The following is a 21,610-nucleotide window of genomic DNA, read 5'->3' on the forward strand; positions in this document are numbered from 1 at the left end:
AACATTTTAACAGCTTTCGTCATGCATTTGAAAATCCTGTTAAAAATGTATTCAGTGTTAATATAATGATTTTGATAAGAAAGATATAAGTATATTTTATTTTAAATGCAATGAGTACATACAAATGTGACATAATTTTTTAAGCAAAATCCATATGTATCAAGTATATAAAATTATTATTTTTTAGGCAGGAATATAATATTAAAGATTTCATTTATTATAAATTAGAATAAGTCTTTGTTAACCTAAAACTTAGTTTTTTGAAACAAAATACAGTGTGCCTCATACTTCAAATTTAATTCATTCCAGAAGGCTGTTTGAACTCTGAATCATTCAAAGTTTGAAGCAAGTTTTTCCATTATAAGTAATGAAGAGAAAATTAATCCATTCCCAGACCTTAAACAATGCCAATTTCAATATACTAAAAACAGGGTAAAAATAACACAATTAAATGCCCTAATAATAAATTAAAACATGAAAACAATACCTAGAATATATAAATACTGTGAAATAAAATGAAAATTGCATTTACTGGTTACACACCATTGACTTTGGCATTTTACACACGGCTGCCAGATCCGCCACACGTGTACCAAACCCTCTTTTATGCTTTGCAAGAAGTTCCTTTTTCATCTGAATCATCAATATTACAGCCTTTCTTTTACTTGTTACAGTAGACTTTGTTGCTTCCAAACACTTCTCAGTTGCTGTGATTAATAAGTAAATCTGTTCAACTCATATATTGAGTTGAACAGAAAGTGTCTTGTGTACTTTTAACAGCTGTCCTTACTTATCATAGATGTCTGCTTTAATTATAACAGTTGTGAAATTAACCCTCCAACTGCTGTATATTCTCAGGCTATAATTTGGTAATAATAATTATAACTTAGTAATAAATTTGGTCCTAGAGGGAAGCAAGTTAGGTGCCATCTCGTATTAAATTTAACATTGGGTGTTTATAGTTGTAAAATTTAACATATTATTGCTAATTTGAAATTGCATTCTTTGCTCAGAAGCTCATTTTATGCTTTTAGTGCATTTTTTACTGTGCATTCAGTTTGAACTTTGATACATCATTCAAACTCTGAAGCATTGAAAGTTGGAATTGTTTGAAATACTAGATACCACTGTAAATATAATCTGAAAAATCCAAATATTATAGTATTTCTAATTTTCAGTTAAAATATCCTAGAAAGAAAATTTTTTACGTTAATTTTTTATAGTTTAAAATCTTTGAAAGCATTTTACATTACTTTGTTTATTTATTATTAAAGCTTGTGGGTGTTGGAAAACTTCGTCCCAATGTTGTGTTTATGGGATACAAGTCAAACTGGCAAGAATGTGATCCTGAAGAGACTTTAGAATATTTTAACACAATACAGTAAGTTTTAATTCCTATTTTTTAACGTTATGTTTGTTTTTAATCTCCATTATTGTATCAATTAACAGAGATAATAATAGTAATACTGATATTTAATGAAAATATTAAAGAAAATCTCTATATATTTAAAATGAAAAAATAATAATAATAAATGTAAAAATATTCTTTAATTATAAATCAAAAACTTGATAAAATTAATTATTTATCTAAATCAGGGGTCTCAAATTCAAACACACAAAGGGCCAGTCAAATAGATATGTGTGTACAAGAACTACCACGAATCAATAACTAGTGACATTACACAGTTGGCGGCCTGCCAGCGGCTCCCCTCCAGAAGGAGTCCGTTGGGAGCGCAAACAGTTGTGACTGCCGCCAAGACGTTTGAAGAAAGTGCGTTAGACCAATAAAATTATTCAAATTTACTAACAGTGCTGCCTACATTGAAATTCAAAAGATGCTTTCTGTTGAGATTCCGGAAGTGCGGCCATGACGGTGCACGTATGTAAAGATTAACCCAAAACTTTACTAACTAAAACATTTTCGATCGTTTTTTAACGACTTTCCTTTTACATTTTGCATTTCATTTTGTATTCTACTTGAGGGAGGTCATTAAAAATAATCAAAAACATTCTAGTTAGTAAAGTTTTTGCTATGTTTTAAGCTTGTTTGCATGTGTTTGTTACTTTACGCAGCAGCCGTAAATCAGTTACAAAGAGACTGTGATTTTTGTTAGTTCTAAATGTAGAATTTTTAGAATTTACTACAAAAGATAGCATTTAAACACTTACCACATTGTAGAAAACAAAATTTGAATTTAAACAGTATGACTAATATTTTATATTAATACTGTAAAAATTATTTATCTTTTTATAAAACTGTCTGATTGAAACTTATTATACAAAAGTTTTAGCTTACTGCACATAGAACTGTCTGATATCATGTAGAAATGTGAATATATCAGTAACATTACTATATATCAATCTACAGGGCAATTTCTGGCACCCTGCACTTAGTTTGCAAGGTGCAGGGGACCATTTATTATATTTAAAATTTTGACTAATAAGAATAATAATCAAAATGTTTTTTAATGATTATTAACTTTTTAGATAAATGGAATTTAGATATAAAAGTAAACACTGCATATCAAATTGTTAATTAAACAATATTAAATTAATAAGGGTGGCAATGTGGTTTTTGCATCTATGCAGGTCCTGTCACTCTAACTCAAAAACATTAAATTAGATATTATACTAGAAGAATATATTTGTAGATTATGGATAAAATTTATTTTTATTTGTAGCTTATAAAACATATAAAATTTTTCCTATGTAATTTGCAACTAATATGTTATCTATATTTAGCTTTCATTAATGTATAAAAATTATTTAATATTTCAGTGAATCATTTGATATGCATATGTCACTTGGAATACTCCGTCTACAAGAAGGTTTGGATTATTCTCAATACACTGATCTTGAAGAATTTGCTGCACCAGTTGTTAATGGCAAAGGATCAAAGGCAGGCATGGAGAAAGAAATGGCTAATACAGGATTTCCTAGAAATGTATCAAGTGCTCAGCTTTCTCAAGGTAAATTTTTCATAAGAACTATTATGAGTGTATTTTTTTTCATTAATTATGGATAACAATTATTTATTATTTGCAAATTTTGATTATACTAATTATAATATGACATTTAATTACAAATCCTGAAGACATACATAAAATAAACATTTTCAACCATATTTTTTTCTTTAATCTTAACAAACAACATACGAAATCCCATATTACTTCTGCAAAAGAATTGTGTTATTTCTTACTTTTTTGACAAGAGCCTGTAGGCTAAATACTATGACCAGAATAAAACTGGTTTACAGGTTAGTGAAATAAACTAACTAATGACTAAACAACAATAACTACAATATTAACACATTCAACTTTATGAAAAGTGAAAAGGACTTCTTCCAGATAAACTTCCTCAGACTTAAACAAAGAAAAAAAAAACCTGATTAGCAACTTATGAAATCAAAGTTACAGTAAAACAAGACATATATTCATAATAGTTAAACAAAGAAAAAAATGTTAAAAATACTTAATGTTAACTTTCATTAGCTTAAATTTGATTTCGATATATTTGATTTTACTTTGGAGAAACCAATTAGTACATATATCAAGAGTTACCTGTAATTATGCTATGTTATTTTTATATTTAAATTTTTGATATTATATATATATATATTTATAAATAATCACCAAATTTAATATACAGTAGAGCATCGATTATCCGACCCCCGATTAACCGACCGCGTTCTAGTCGGCAAATTCAAATGTCTGCTAGTGATGTGGTGCTACAATATTTGGTTATGTCTTGGCTACTTTAATATTATTTTTGTTAAATTTTTGCATGTTTTAGCTGGCAGCACTGGCTCGACCATGAAAGGGAGGCTAGTATTTAAACCAGGCCTAATACACTATAGTAATAATGTATTTTTTCATACTTTTCGGTTATCCGACCGACCCCAGTCCCCAATTAAGTCGGATAATCGATGCTCTACTGTATGTATGTATGTATATATATACACAAAATATATTATAAATATATTTATTTATATATTTATTAAATTTTGTGATTATTGATTTTAAACAAGCAATTAATATTTTACAGAAAAATTATGAAATGGCTTTATTTGAAATTATTTTTTGGGTTTTTAAAGAAAATTCTGTCATGTATTTATATAATAATTCTATAAAATAGGGAATTTAATCAATTAATAAAGTTTTTTATGTTATGAATTTAGGTTTTGAAATTTTTAGAATTTTTGCAATATCTTCAGATTAGAAAGTCAAAAACAATGATGATAAAAATTTTAATAACACTTACATCTCTTGTCTAAATATTTAGTAAGGCAGACCATTTGACAATAGCAAATTTGTTTAGCTTTTGTTTTCAGTTTATTTTTCAAATCAATGTTAAAAGACATAAATATGATGCTTAACAGATTATATTATTAAAGTGACTAAATTTTTAATTAATACATAATTATTAAAAAGTTAAAAGTTTCAATATTTATTTTATATCTTTTATTTTAGTGGATAAGATGGTACTTGAATTATTAAACACCCAAAACCAGGTGTTTTCTTATAGGCCAGATAAAAAAACAGTGATGTTAAAATCTCATTCTGAGTATCAATATAGAGCAGTGGTCCCCAACCCTATGCCCGCGGGCACCATGGCGCCCGCCAATCGTTTTACGTGTGCCCGCCACTGTGCGACCACGAAAAAAATAAAAATATTTCAGTTTTCGATGAAATGCTATGTAAAAGTTTTTTCACTTTGAATGATTAACCATTCAAAAGTAGAAATGGCGTCCAACACAGATGAAAGCAGAAAGCGAAATGCGACCGATCTCTTTTTCCCCTCCACCAAATCTGCACCAACGCAATTTCCCATACCTGAAATGAAGTAAAACGGTCCGTTCTGAATACCGTAAAATCAAAGTAGGGAAACGTGTAGGGCCCGTAACTTGGAGTGACCTACAAATTTCAGCAGTCGTTAACTACAAAAAAAAAAAAAAAAAAAAAAAAGGTCAACAGCTATCCGATCTCTGGCACCGTCTACAAATATTTCTGGGTGACACCACGATATCCGCACCAGGTGTCACCCATGCTAATGTCACATTATATAAGATTTGTTTAGAAGCAACTTATTTAAATGGAGCCCCAATTTAAATTTTGTCTAGAGCCCGCAAGAGGCTTAATCCGGCGCTGTTAACTATGTCCAAATATAAATTCACCTTGAAAAAATAAATGGTGCCCGTCGTCCAGCCGGTATTCTAGAATGTGCTCTTACGTACAAAAAGGTTGGGGACCCCTGATATAGAGTCTATAACCCACCATATATGGCATTGTCAATAACCACAGATATAAGAAATTGTGCATATTGATGACTTACAAACTGCAATGTCTTAAACTAGCTGCTTGCTAACAGTGCATACTTCTTACATCTTCACATTCTGCATCTTATTGTATCATCATATTGCTATGTCACCATATTGATAATCACTGCCTATTGGCTAAAACTTCATCACAAATGGTTTAATAATTTGGTGTCAACTCATACAATAGACACAAGTTAAAATCATCAAATTTAGGTCTTACCTTATACAAAAATCACTTTCCTATCAAAATATACAGTACCTAATAAAACTTTTGGATTAAAATATTTTTAATAAAATCTATTTAATGATTTTGACTTTGTTAATGAACATTTTTCAAAATAAATTATGTTAGCAACTATCGATGAATTTTTAAAGTGCATAAATATGTAAAATGTTTCTCTCTAACTGAAGAGAAAGTGTTCAATTTAAGAATTTTCCAGAAATATTTTAAAAATTTAGTTATTGTAGAACACCAAGTTGTAGAAATTTTAATGAATTCAGGTTTTGAAATTAGTGATTGTCTGCTTGTCCCAGGCAACCAAACTTATTTGGATTAGTAAATGTACTTTTGAAGTCGTCCAGCAGGCAACATCATTTATTTTCTCATTTTTTCTTAAAATATGCACAAAATACAAAATGTTATCTCATTAAATAGTAATAAGTACTTCTTTTAGTAATAATAGAATTATAGTAAGAGTAATAATAACAAAACAACTGAAATTCCATTTGAGATGTCGAATGCTGTTATGACAACAAATTCAATATGAGAGCAGAAAGCATATGAGATGAGAAAATACGAAACTTAAGTATTGAAGTAAGGCAGCTAGAGGAAAACTTAATGTTTTATGAAGTAATGGTCATTTGTATGAACTGTAGAACACTGTTACCATATGTTTTAAAGACTTTAATTTTAATTTATTATTATTAAATTGTCTTGTATTCATTAATTCTACCATTAATTAATTCTCCATTGCATTTAAATTATAAATATGATTCAAACTAAAATAGAATATTTTCTAAACATCTTACTAAATTAAATCTAAATTAAATTATCTTAAATTAAAAATTCATCTCTAAAATTAATACAACAGAGTATTAATCTTAGAGATTTAATTAATTCCATGTTTGGTTTTATACACAATAAAATATATAAGAAAAGGCTTTTTCTCGGGACCACTAATTTTTTCAAATAGATACATTTTTGTTTTATTGACGTTTCAAATTTAACAAGTTGTACTGTGTTTTAAATACAGAAAAACTGTAGGCTTCTGGAATAAGTTTCATTTTAATGATTAAAATAACTAGCATTAGTACACATTATGTAATCATTTTTAACATCTTTCATTAAGAATTCACTAATCATCTGTTTATATTTTTATTACTTATGTGTACCGGCACTATTGAATAATAAATTTTATTTAATATCCAATTACCCATTAGTTTTATGTACCTATTAAAAATTTTAGCATGCGATCTTTAATGTGATTTTTAATACTATAACTAAATTATAGATTATTGTATATTTTTTATCACAGAATTCTTTTTTGTTTCAGTTCTTAAATATGACTTTACTTCATTAAGAAACTTTTTTTTTGACAAATTTTGGTACAGTTAAATTTCACATAGTTGATACTTATTTTTATAATTAATACAGGTAATATTTTAATATGCATAAGAGAACTAATGTCAAAATTATGAAAAAATTAATATCCTGTAATAAGAATAAAAAAACAAGAAATAAAATGCAATTAAATACACTCTTTGACATAAAAATTAATGTGCCTTCTTAAACTATTCGTAGAATCTTCAATTTCAGTAGGCAATTACATTCAAAATAGACACGCAATTGATAATAGTTTCATTAACTATAAATAGTCAGATCATTTGTAAATTCTACTGAAATTTCCAAAACACAATTTATATTAAAGCCATCAGATTCTAACTATACAATCAAGCTTATCTGTGTCAGTTGATTGCAGTGATAATGTCTTGAAGACATACTTGAGCATTTTATCACTAGTTAAGTAACCTTGACATAAAACTGTTGAACTACAGGAAAGTGTCTGGGCATTCCGAAGAATAGGCTAGAATTTGGGACATACAGATACACCAGTGGCAAGGTGGTTGGAAGCATTGGGTGCAACTGAGCATCCATGAATGTCATAAAGGCTCTGGCAGGCTTAGAAAGATTACTGCTATAGTGGTCATCAGACAATGAGACAAACCCAGAATGATTCACCAGTTTTACTCTCCACCATTGTGCAAGATGTCTCATCCTTTTTTAGAAAATTCTGTGTCATCCCATACCAAGACATTTCACAGAGGCAGTACTCCATTCTTGTTTCCCCTTATACTGTCTGTCATTGACTAGATAGCATAAGCAACATTTGTCTGCACTGGTGATCTCTCTGACATATAGGGAGAAGCTGAATGGTATTGTATTGTGTTTAGTGATAAATCTTATTTTAGATGACCATCATATGAAAGAAAGGACAAATCCAAACTATGATCTGTTATGGATTGGCACACTTCCACAATTTCTGGCATTATTGTTTGAGGAGTGATTTTCTATAATCTCCTCTTTTGATCAGAGGAGGAGATCCTGCAACCTGCTGTATTGCCTTTCATGGAACATCTTCAATGGACAATTTTCTAGCAAGACAATGCTTTCCCACATACTGCTATGTTTCCCAAAAATGCCTTTGTCACGTTCAAACTTTTTGTCGGCTCTTAATCTCTCAAGATTTTCTTTCCATTTAGCATGTCTGGAATATTCTTAGATATTGTAGAATTTTCAACATTTTGGGCAGCAGCTGCAACAAACTTTGGAAAATCTGCCACAGAAAAATATCCAAGCTTTCTTTGATTCCAAAACTTAGCTTTTCATGCAGAATTTAGAACAATTTGTTCTAAGTTCTACATGAAGAGTTGATGGTGGACCAACTAAATCTGAAACATTACATTTCAAATAAGTCTGTTGGCAGTTTTTAGAATTTTATAATTATTATTTCACAATAACTAATTTCAAGGAAAAATGATAATTTAAAAGCATTTAGCAATAAATTATTCATTATAAATTATATTAATAAAGAAAGATTACTTTTTCACAGGAAAATGTCTAATATGTTTTAAAGGACTTATTTTTAAGATTCCTCTTCAAGATAAATGTATAGAAGAACACTTTTTCTTGAAGTTTAATCATATATATATATATATGATTATTCAACTTCAGGAGAAATATCCATATAATACATGATGTTTAGGAAACAGAAAGAAATATTTTTTGCTCTTCTAAAGCATATGTATTTTCTTGTGCAAAAATATCAAGTTCTGAAACTAAATTTGAAAATGTTTATACGAAATTTAAAAATATTTCTTGTTTAAATCTTTTTTTATAATATTCCTAATCAAAACTTTTTATTAATCCTTAATCTTCTCAAACTATTTCTTTTCTAAATTTTCTTAATTCAGTTTATATAAAATTTAATTTGCATGAACTAAATCTTATAAAAATCAAATTGGTGTGGGAAGATTTTATTTTCTTATTCTTAACATTAGACGTCTGTATCTGATTAGGAATATTTCTCATTAATTTGCTCGAAAATTTATTTTCTGCGGATAAAAAAATTGACCAATTGTTTGAACCCGTAACAGTCAGTAAAGTAACGTAATTCTAAAAAATAATTGCTAAATTTATAATTTTTCTTTTATAAAAGATATATTTGAAGTGTTTTATCGATTGGTCGATTTTCTTCCTTTTTTTTAATAAAATTAAACTTTCTTTTCTATACTACCAACTTAATATTTCTATAGCAATGAAGCCAACATCATCATGGCTTACTATGTTTGCAGCCTTTACTGCTGGTGGTAAGTGAGGTATAATTTATTTTAATAGATCTATGGAATGTGTGTCACTATGCAGTTTGTCGATTGTTATACAATAATTTTTGTGTTAATGTTTTATTATTACAATGTATAATTTATAATTTCCTTTTTCTTAAATATTTACATTCTAATTTTAATTTAACGTACTGTATAAGTTATCGTCTTTCTAATTAAGGCTATTATTATTATTATTAGAAGATATTCATATTTTTGTTGTGTTGCAAATATTAGAAAATATATGAACATTATCTTATCGTTAATATCTAGACATAGGCTGATCTGCAGTCAAATTTTATTTACTAGAAAATTGATAATAAAAGTTAAAATTTTTAGCTTCTTTTCCAAATTTTATGAGGTAGCATTGAAGGCCACAAATTGATTTTCAAGCTCCTTATCCAATGTACTGTACTTCAATAAATAAACTGAAATATATAAATGCAGAAATAAATCATTTAATTCTTTTGATATTCAAAATTATTTGTTATGGTATTTTTTTAAAATTGATGAAACTTTTTAACTAATTAAGGTTTTGTATTTTTTTAAATTTTAGTAAGAAATAAGTGTTACGGTGATTAAAAATAAAATAAGATTGGAAAATAAAACATTTTTTAATATTTTCTTCGAGCAATTATTTGTTGGTTTTGTAAACTTAAATTTAATATTAGCTATTTTTTAATAATCAATTTTATAAATTTTGAGATTTCTGTGAGACTTTGTCTCCAGATGAGCACCTAATGCATCCATTTGAGAATCTACCATTGCCTCTATTAGAAACAGGTAACATAATATACATCATCTAAATATCACTGGACATTGATAGCAAAATTTGATTTTCTGATTAGGGCTTGACTCAATCTTTTCAGTCCCATTGCAATCCAAACCAAAATTTTAACCTCAGATTTCTTAGAAAACTTTACATCAGCAGATGTATGAGATATCATTGGTATAAAATTCACCATTAACAATGATTATTGAGTGCAAGAAAGTGAAATAAGATTCATCATCCAAACTACATATCTTTGCAGAGAACTTTTGCAATAACCTACCACACTTTGTCTTTGCTGTGATCTTTTGTGTCCATTTTGTTTGGCATTCCCTGCTTCTTTTAATATTTAATATGTAAATCTTCTTACTTGAAACCAATTAACCAGAGCAAAATTTGTTTTTAAAGTGCTAACGTTTTCGACGCCCCTTCCGGGCTCTTCTTTGGGCATTCACTCAAAACCGTTGCAAGCTGGTTCTTAAACTTTTGAACTTCTTTCGAAGGCATTCGATTACATATTCCTAATGCGCCCGCATTCCAAATCCATTGAAACAGCGTGAACTACTGTACGATCCGAAATGCAAATCGCTTATAATTCAAATGATTACAAACGTGAATAAATAAATAAAATAAATTTAAATGTTATTGTCCATTAGGAATTTCCACGCTGTAGAAAGTGACATTTCTTCCTTATAATTCTCATTTATAATTACGTTGCACGCGATTCTCGGGTAAAACACAATCAACAGCCGATAAAGATATGTCTGGATATAAATGATAAGAGATTATATAATAATGTATAAATTATGTAGTTGCATATTAGAAGACTAATATAAATAATAAATCTTCTTAGAAGTATATAGTTAGTGCTTGTTGATCTGTTGCTAACTTTTTAATTTTATAATTTCAATAATAAAATGCATGAATGTATTCTTTTTATGTTTCATAAATTCAATGTATTTTTGCTTATTCATCTTAATGAAAACTAAATTAATAATTGCACAGAACGGCTTGGAGAGAAACACTGTTTAATAATAAAAAAACTTTCATTCTCGTTAATATTTTGATACAATAGAATTAAAAATCAGAGTGATTATGAAATAATTATACATTTCAAATATAGCATTTTTTTTTTTTTGATAATTTACATTATTTATTTTTAAAAAGTTTTAATATATTTTTGCTTTTTTATTGATATTAAACAAAAATATGTTTTAATATGAAATTAAGTTTTTTCAATTATTTATTTCATAATGTTGTTCCATATTAGTCGAGTGTAAGAATTCATTTTAATATCATTCTGTTAATAAAACGGACATAAAACTTAACAAAAATAATATTTTAAAAGAACATTTATATAAGAATAAATAAACAGACGCAAAGATTAAAACAGATTACGGATTTTTATCACGACCGCTATTAAAAAATCGAAAGATTGATTGATTGTCGATACAAAGTACAAACACGCAAATATAATCAGCTCCAGTTTTGATTTTATAGGTGTGTGTAATCTGCATTGCAATCAGTCGAACGATGTAAAATTAAGTTCACTATATTTAGTGTAGACTATTCACAAGAAATGCTGAGATTTGACTTGAATTTTGAATCTAGATCAGGAAGTCTTGAATACACTTTTAAGGTCAGATGAGTGAAATCTGTTTGCAGAGACCTTTATCTAATGTGAAAAGTGAATAAGCTGACTAAAAACAAAATCATGCAAGTTGTTATGATTTAGCTTAAGTTAAGCAAAATGCGTATATGAAGTTTTATGTTTGTTCATAGAATGATACATATTTTTTTTTTTTTTTTTTTGAATTTTGCTATTTATATATTTTAGACATATTTATTTTAATATCCCTTATTGGAAAGTTTTCTATACATATAAATGGATTTAAGATGAAAAATATGAAGTAATTAAATAAAAACTTTAAATGAAATGATTAAAACATATTGTTTTTTTTTTGTTTTTTTAAAATATGATATTTACTTCAAATGATTTAGAAATAAGTTTTGAGTTTTTCTGAATTGACTTTTTTGTTTTGTATTTTTGTTTGATGTATATTGTGTTATTATTTTGTTTTTAATCTATATGTTTAATTAACAATTTTAATTATTGAATTAATATATTTTAAATTCAACAAAGGTTTTATTATTATTGAATGTTTTTGAATATTCTAAAATGAAAAAATGATAAATATTAGCCGATAGAAAATAATAATACGTAAAGTAGCATGAATGTCAGATTCTTTATTTAAAAAAAAAACTTTAAATGAGCAATAATATGATAATTTTAAGAACTATTTGAAAAATTTTCTTGCTTATTTTTACTATAATTTCTAAGATGAACTCATAATTTATTATTATTATTATAACTTTATTCTTCACTTTGACACAGTTGGAGGAAGTTCTAGGGAATCATCTCCACTTCCATCACCCAAAGTTGACAGAAAATTAGGCCATTCTACTGAAGCTACAGAAACAACAAAATTTATCATAGATGACAATTTAACTGTACCTGGATGTACACAACAAACAAAACTGACCAGCTCTGATGTGGTTCATAGTAAGGATATACCTAAAGATGTACTTTCAAGTGTGAACCAGTTTCAAAGAAAACAGAAAAAAGGAACAATTGATGTTTGGTGGCTCTATGATGATGGAGGTAATTATTGTTATTTTTCTCAAAAGAAAAGAAAATTAAAATAATGATTTTGTTAAATGAAAAGATTTAAACACACAAAGGAATTTCTTTTGAATTATTTACTCTGTGTTTATTTTAATAATAATAAAATTTACAGATAAAAGAACAAAATTTTAATTAGTTTTATATTGAAATTTTATAATCGTTAGTCATTATGTCATCATTTGTTTGATGATTTAAAAAATTAAAAAAAACTATAAAATGCTTTAACAGTTTTAGAATACAAACAGTTTTAGAAATAAATAATAAAATATTCACATATTTTATTATTTATTTTATGCAGTAGACAAAAACATGATACAGTAGAACCTCGATTATCTGGACCTCTATTATGTGGATTTTCGATTATCCGGATTGTTCAAAATAAACAAAAATTTTACGAATTTGCTGATTTGCACTTGGCAAATTGCGACACCGTTTATGTACGTGATGGAATGCATAACTTTTTTTGTTCCAACAACGTCTCACCCGGCACAGTGGTCGTAAACTTTTTAATACATTTTGCATCGTAATAAAAATATAACTTTACATATTTATAAATAATTTATATTCAAATTACGGGCATGGGCGACGTGGGCCACCACCTACGGCCTCGTAGTCCAAGGGGCCTCGCGCCTAGAAGGTTTATGCATTATGGTACTTAAAAGCCGTGAACGCGGCGAAGAAATTTTACTTGTCATAAAACGATAAATAGTTTGCATTTTTATGAATAAAAATTTGACAGTTCCAACTGCTTTTTATTTTATAAAATCCGTCTTCTTGCGCCACCAGAGGGCCTGGCGAAATGTACCTTGCCCAGTGTTTAGATGTCGCCATGAAGTGGTTTGAGAGCCAAGAAAAGTGTAACTCAGGACAACTTATATGTCTTAAAAGTATTCACGATTTAGCAGCTTCAAAAAGAACAGCTAGCTTTAAACAAAAATCGATAATTTAATTTCTTAATAAAAAATAATTTAATATTGAAGCTATATGTAAATCTAGACAAATAATACAGTACTGTATGTACTGTACATGTCTTTCATTGTCAATTATAATTTATTTTTGATTATCTGGATTTTTCCTTATCCGGACTACCTTCATCCCCAATTAGTCCGGATAATCAAGGTTCTACTGTATTTATTATAATTATAACATGATGGTTTATTTTTTAAATTATTTTATTTCATATTAAATTTCATATGTTCTTTACAGTTTATGAATGATTAAATAAGAAGTGCCAATAAATAGAAATGTCGTCAAAGTTTAATTTTTTCTGACGAATAAATGTTTATGATTGAATAATTTTTATATGTAATTGTATCTTATTTTCTGTCATTGCAGCATACGATTAATTAATTATATTTTATTTCTTTTTAGGTTTAACAATGTTAATTCCATATCTTCTTACAACAAGATCAGTTTGGAGTGGATGTAAACTAAGAGTATTTTCACTTGCAAATAAAAAAGATGAATTAGACCGTGAACAAAGAAAGTATGAACCAATTTCATTTTAATTTATTATTTTACAAAAATACAAAAATGAAATCAATGCAATCTTTATCAATTCTTATTTCAGTGAAAAAGTTATACCAAAATAACAATATGCTTACTTCACTTGACTAGGCTTACCATATTTTTTTCTCAAATCGGGACAATTTTGAGAAAATACTCACAACAGAAAATAAAGCCTGCTAGGATAAGTACAGTACCTATGATCGAAAAGGCTATTAAAAAGTTGTTAACAAAAAACGAGCTAAAAGCAGTTTTTAATATCTCATATGAACATACCTTATTATTAAGAACTTATTCAATCTTCTTTACACGCTGGGATTCAATACAAAAACACGTAAGAACCAGATAACCGGAGTGGTTGATATTAGGGTCGCTAACGTTTTTGTAGCCCCGTCTGGGCTCTTCTTCAGGCTTTGTAGTAATAAATATAAGCCATACGTTGCATTTTGAATATATTTTCCTTTTGGAAAGAACCGTGTTTCGAATTCAGCCTGATAAAAGTATATTGTAGTTGTAAGCACTTTTTGTTATATAAACGGGTTACGAATGAAAACCTGTCTCTTGAGAGTTTCTTTCACTCCCACACGTGGATCGTGACCGCGCGACATTCTGACTAACGCAGTCGTTCGGCAAACCTCACATTTACACGTGGCTGAATTTGAAACACGTTCTTTCCAAAAGGAAAATATATTCGAAATGCAACGTACGGCTTATATTTATTACTACAAAGCCTGAAGAAGAGCCCAGACGGGGCTACAAAAATGTTAGCGACCCTAATATCAACCACTCTGGTTATCTGGTTCTTACATAAGTGTGTTTTTGTATTAAGAACTTATTAATATTTATCATAAGTGTGAACTTTCTTTAAAAATTCTTTGTCACTTAAATTGATACCTTTAAAATACAAGAAAATATTTGAGGAAGTTCCTATTGTTATTAATCTTGCCTTATGTTTTGCACGTTTCAAGTGATTTTTAATGTCCGAACACCTACCATGAGTTACTGAAAATTCTAAAAAGCACAGTTCTTATTTCACTTCATCAATACGATCAGAGTTTTTTCAAAAATGGATAAACCTTTTCTCAATCATCAGTAAACACATTTTTTGGAATTTTGGAGAATAAATTAATTTAATATACAATACAAAATAATCGCAAATGCCAACTAACAATTTGAACTCGACTAAGACAGAACATGCGCAACAATGACGTGGCCAGTGTAAGTGTTGTCAACTCTAATTGAAACAAAATATCTAAAAAATGAAATAAAAGTATCTGGATTTCATAGGCTAGCTACATGCTATTATTAATTCTGTGAAAAAATACCTGGATGAAAAAATAAAATACTTAAATTCATTAAGTCATACACTATAAATTATGGAGGAAAACATCTAGACAACGTACTTTAAAAGTACTTAGATCTAGATACAAAAATATTTTGATTGGCATAATAGAAGAGATTATTTAGTTGCCATTGTATCCAAGGCTACACTATTTTTACTTCTTGTATATTTGACACTTTTAAAATTTAACCCAATAACCGGGACAAAGTGATAAACTGGCCGGGACGCTGGGACCACATCATCAAACCGGGACAATCCCAGTCAAAACGGGACGTCTGGTAAGCCTACCCTTGACTCATCTGTAGTCATTTCACAATAAGTTTTTACAACTCTGTTTAAGTTATCATCAACAGAGTTAATATAGTTTTATCTATTTATTTATTTAGATATCATTATTATTAGCATTAATTTAAATACTGTTTTATATGGAAAACAATTAAAATATGATATTTGAGAAATTGAAAATATTTTAGTGTTTCCTGTGTGTTTGATTAAATAATGTATAGTGGTGGCATTCAGGACTGCCAGGAAATATACAATGCTTGTTCAGCATTCCACTAGGCTCATTTCTCTACTTCATACCATTTAACAATTATCTGATATTTTGTAACAAATACTAGATTTATTTTTGATTTAAACTAGTTTAGTGAAAGTTTTAATAATTTCTTCTTTTTATTTACTTATTATTATTTATTTATTTTTTTTTTTGTCTGTGTCCTTCTCCAAACTTGTTTCAGTGTTGCCAGATCTCGACGCTTCTGCTTTTGGTGTTGTTTAATTTATATTAATATGTATCACTTCTTAAGAAAATTTTAATAAAGATATTTATCTTAATTATGAAAATATAATAGCATGTTTTTTAATTTTTGGAACCTAACCCCCCTTTTCGTACTAGTTCTTTGTTTCGTATAACACGGATTGTTCTGAAATTCCACAGACAAGTATTGTTTTCAGAACAATGCATGTCAACATCGAAACCATATGAAAAGTATAGTTTTGATGTTATCATAACATTAATTTACAAAATTTTGCTTTCAAGAAAACTTCTACAACTCTAATGACACTGATTATTTTGAATTCTATTTATCATTCCAAAGATAGTGCTCTACAAGTGGATATCTGCTTAATGATGTATTACATAAATTTTTCTTGAACAATCAAAAGTTTTGATATATTAAGCTGGAATTTTCTCTTATTTCTCAATGTTCTGATAAACATTAAGCCTTGAATTTCTTGGTAATTTACTTTTCATTTAAGTTAATTAAGAAAAATTAAATGTTGAAATTATGTTTTCAGTATGGCGGCCCTATTAAGTAAGTTTCGTATTGATTATTCTGATGTGATGGTTGTTCCTGATGTTGTGAAACCTCCACAAGAGTCCAGGTAAAATATTTGTTACTTATTACAGAAATTTGAATAATTATTAACAAAACTTTTAGTCGTTTTATATATATATATATATATATTTTACATAAATAAAAACTTAGACAATGAGGGTTTGTATCTACACAAAAGCATTGATAAATCACATACTGGATGAAATAGCAAAAAACAAATGCATAAACCTTTAAAATTAATCATTAATTTTTAATAAACAAATGTTTCCAGTTATATTAGTAGCCATCTTCAGGCTCAAAGGTTTTCAATAATAAAATTATCACAACTTATAGAATAAATATAAATTCAAAATAACAAAATATGATAAATATAATAATTTTATATTATATTATTAAAATAAATATAATGAATTTATATTTATTCTATAAGCTGTGATGATTTTATTCTGAAACATCCATATTTGAACTTGAAGTTGGCTACTAATCTAGCCGAATAAGCTTGTTCATTAAAAATTTATGCCGGATTTTAAATATTTATGGATTTGCTTCTTACAAATACATTATTTAATTATTGTAATATTTTAAACAAGTCTGTAAATAAGTAGATGCAGAATGAATGAAAAAAAAGGAAGGTGAATCATTTGATATTATCATCATAATAACAGCAGTTACAGAAAAATCATATTTAATTATTTAAAACAAATTATAGACAAAAAATTATTTATTGATTAATTTATTTATTAGTAAAAAAGAATTTGAAGCATTGATCAGCAAATGGAGAGAGAAAGAAGAAAGTGATGAACATAATCCAGCAGTCATTACAGATGCTGAATTAATAGCACTAAAAGATAAGGTATTAATTAATTTTAAAAATCATTTATGTTTATAATTTACATTTTTTATGTCAATATTCATATATATATATAATAACTAAATTCATTTTTTAATTGCTATTTACTTACATTATGAATTTGAATACACTATAGCAGGGTTGGCCAACAAGTCGATCGCGATCGACCGGTCGATCGTGATGCCAATTTTGGTCGATCGCTCGCGATGTCTTTGACTTAATGTGTTACACTTGTAACTGAACGCAACGCGTGAACGTAACGCGCAAAAGCAACAATATGCATGCAGTTATGACTGGACTCGTAGAAAACACAGCCATTTAGCTTGAATATTTGATACTGTCATGCGGTAGCTTCTTTTCTTTAGTATTAACAATATTATTATTATTAATCAATATTATTTATCCACGGTGACAACGTTGAGTTTCAATTTTTCATTTGTTTAAAATGTAAGTACCTGTTCTTTATGTTTTAAATTAAATTATGGCTTTTCTTACCTATCTATTTACTTGATAAGTGAGCGTTTTCGGCAACAGACCTCTATATTTTTGGATTTTTGGAAATACGTCAATTGAGAAAAATATCCCAGTATCACCAAATGTAGCAAATATATTTATTCCTGTTTCGGAACTACATACCTGTGTGAATTGGCATTTTCATACTTAAAGTTAACGAAGACTAAACATTCTGTCCTGACTGATTCCCATACTGAAGAATCATTATTATTATCTTTGTCAGGATATACACCTAATTATGTTTCCTTGGTAAGAGACGTGCAAACTCAGTCCTCCCATTAATGTAACGTAATAAAATAAATTCTAAATCTGTCTTTATCAGTAGCTAATTTGAATTAATAAATATTGTTAATAATTACTCATGTTGTTTTAATTCCCCTGGACGTGAGTTTTTTGGCCCGTTAAATAATTACGTTGTTTTTTACGTAGGTAGATATACAGGGTGTTTCAGTACAAAGAGCACTCCCGCGAGCTATTGATAGATTAGCAAAAAATAAGTCTAAAAATCTTATATCATTCTTCCATGATAAATTTTCCTCGCCCAAAAAAAAATCGCGAAAGTAAAATCTTATAATCAAATTATCAGCCGTACTGTGCAGTTTTATAACAACTTTTTCAAGTTTACGAACAAATAGTACCACAATTTATACATTGTAATTGATAAAAAAAATTAAATTATATTTTAAGTTAATAAAAATCTATCTTGAAAGTGTCGAAAAATCGATTTTTTTAGGTGCCGCCTGTACGGAATGAACTCGTAACTGCAAATATCAAAAGTTGGGTCTGGAAATTTATTTTCTTTATGAGCTTATATCTTGAAAACTTAATAAGTGATTTAAAAAATAAAAAATAGTTTTGAACATATATTTTCCTTATCTACCCATAGCTCGCGGGAGTGCACCTCGTACTGAAGCACAGTGTATAAACATAGTATGTATTTCACACCCCCTCGTCACTTAGACTATGCCTACGACAACAAGTCGATCGCGACACATTTTTAAGATAAAAAGTAGATCTTGTGTACACAAAAGTTGGCCACCCCTGCACTATAGAATAAGCTTCTTAACCATTAAATTTCAAGAGAACGAAAAGAAGCAAATTTTTATAAAATCTTAAATGAGCGGTTATTTATTGTGACATCATCACAATGCCTGGTTGCATTTTTAATCATATCTTTAATTTATTTAATTTAAAATATAAACTTTGATTTTAGTAATGTCTTGTTCTTGTACATCATACTTTTCCTATTAACAAATGAGAATGCAGTCATTAATCTAACTCTGTCTTGGAGAAAATTTGTGAATTGAAATAATGTGACTTATGGTCCAAACTGCAAGTTCATATAGTCAATCGGGGCCTCCTGTCCCATAAGCTTTCCATATCTGGTCTCAAATTTCATCTATCTAATTTTGTTCTTGAGATTAAGGAGGGACAGACAGACAGATGCCAGTGGGAATTTATAGGTCTGCAATTTGAAAACTGCAGCCTAACAACATAACAGATGTCAAAGATTATGAAACAAGCACAAACTAGAATTAGGTTGATTATATTTAATATAAAACTATACATTTTGAAAATTGTCATATATAATTTCTTATATTTATTTACTTTTTTGATAATATGAAACAATAATTTTCTTATAAATTTTATTTATGATGTTAAAATTTTTTATTTTAGACAAACAGACATATTCGTTTAAGAGAAATTGTTTTGAAGTATTCCAAAGATGCAACTTTAATTGTTATGTAAGTAATTTTTAATTAGATATATTGAAAACAAATATTGCATTTTAAAGATAAGCAATCTTTTTAAATTATACAAAATATTCATTATAAATGACATTAATTTTATGCAAAAATTTCTTAAAATCTTTGCATAAAATTAATGTAGGAATGAAGTACAGTAGAGCATCGATTATCTGACTTAATTGGGGACTGGGGTCGGTCGGATAACTGAAAAGTCGGATAACCGAAAGGTATGAAAAAAAATACATTATTAGTAATAGTGTATTAGGCTTGGTTTAAATACTAGCCTCCCTTTCATGGTCGAGCCAGTGCTGCCAGCTAAAACATGCAAAAATTTAACAAAAATAATATTAAAGTAGCCAAGACATAACCAAATATTGTAGCGCCACATCACTAGCAGACATTTGAATTTGCCGACTAGAACACAGTCGGTTAATCAAGGGTCGGATAATCGATGCTCTACTGTAAATTTAAATTCAAATTTTTATACATACTCAAACCTTGATTTAGCACTGTCATATGTTTACCTCTGAAATTAGCACGAATTGAATGTAACACTGAACCAAAGTAATCAAACAATAAGAATTATACATTATATAATAATAAAGTCTACATACAAATTTGAGTTTGAGACTTTGAAAGTTGTGTGATTTGGTGATAACAATGTTATTTGAAATGCAAAATCATGTATTTAATAATTCCTAGATACTAAAAGATTCTGAATTTAATATTTATGGAGATCCAGTCACAAGTATTCGTTGGCACTATGTAGGAGGATACTATATCAAGGTTCAACTCTCTATGTCGGATTATATGGAGTCTATAATTAAACATTATTGTTTGAAACATGAATTTCCCAACCTTATTGATAATGGTTAGTTAGCTCTGAGTTTTTAATCAATTTGGACAAAAATTCAACAACACTGTTATTGTATTTCTTGATAACGATCAACCAGTGCCGAATTATCAGGCTAGCAAATGGCTATAGTAATATTAATAATTAAAGATAATTTAGTACCAAATTATCCTTAATTCAACTCTAGTACCAAATTATCTTTAATTATTAATATTACTATAGCCATTTGCTAGCCTGATAATTCGGCATTGGTTGATCGTTATCTATAACGGGCTAGTAGTTGTTTATTTATATTGTATTTCTTGATTCTCTCTTTTGTACTTTAAAGTGCTGTCTATATAAATTTATTCTTAGAGCAATTCATAATGATTTTAGATATGATGTAATGGTGTTTATAAGAATATCTGCAGCCCACCAGTGGCCAAGCGGTTTTGTACCCTGAACACTGGGAGTTCAGTTAGGGGTTTGTGCCTCACTTGGATGGGCTTGCCACATGGAGTTTTCCAGGTTTTCTCCACGTTTGTAATGCCTAAATGGGGGTCAGTTTCCCTTAAAAGACCTCTTGGAAGGCATTCCCTGTTAGGCAGATTGCCCAAGTGTTGCATTGCCATAACTTAACAAACATAAGAATATCTGAAGCACTTGAATTTTTGATAGTAGTAGTATAGTATTAGATAGTAGAAGTTTATTTTTAATTAGTTAATAAGTATTCATCACTTCCTGATCATTGATATCTTTTTATTGTTCTTAAATGCATATTTTCTAGTAGTTTTTTGGTTTCTTGATCAATAATTGTTACTGTAGAAGATT

At 28.3% G+C, this 21,610-nt stretch overlaps 1 protein-coding gene across 2 annotated transcripts in view; it reads left to right on the forward strand.

Moving 5' to 3' along the window:
* Positions 1 to 21,610, forward strand: part of LOC136990014 (solute carrier family 12 member 2-like) — a 93,963-nt gene that overhangs the window by 63,933 nt on the left and 8,420 nt on the right. Inside the window, exons 17-24 of one of the 2 annotated variants that reach the window (XM_067288334.1) lie at positions 1,275 to 1,381; positions 2,779 to 2,969; positions 9,131 to 9,184; positions 12,361 to 12,627; positions 14,023 to 14,137; positions 16,796 to 16,882; positions 17,581 to 17,689; positions 19,877 to 19,944. In XM_067288334.1, the coding sequence (XP_067144435.1) occupies positions 1,275 to 1,381; positions 2,779 to 2,969; positions 9,131 to 9,184; positions 12,361 to 12,627; positions 14,023 to 14,137; positions 16,796 to 16,882; positions 17,581 to 17,689; positions 19,877 to 19,944 (998 nt within the window). The remainder of the gene's footprint in view (positions 1 to 1,274; positions 1,382 to 2,778; positions 2,970 to 9,130; positions 9,185 to 12,360; positions 12,628 to 14,022; positions 14,138 to 16,795; positions 16,883 to 17,580; positions 17,690 to 19,876; positions 19,945 to 21,610) is intronic. The other variant, XM_067288335.1, reaches the window with a different exon arrangement.

The sequence above is a fragment of the Centruroides vittatus genome, unplaced genomic scaffold, assembly GCF_030686945.1.
Source record: "Centruroides vittatus isolate TY-2023 unplaced genomic scaffold, ASM3068694v2 scaffold_861, whole genome shotgun sequence".
NCBI classification, from domain to species: Eukaryota; Metazoa; Arthropoda; class Arachnida; order Scorpiones; family Buthidae; genus Centruroides; species Centruroides vittatus.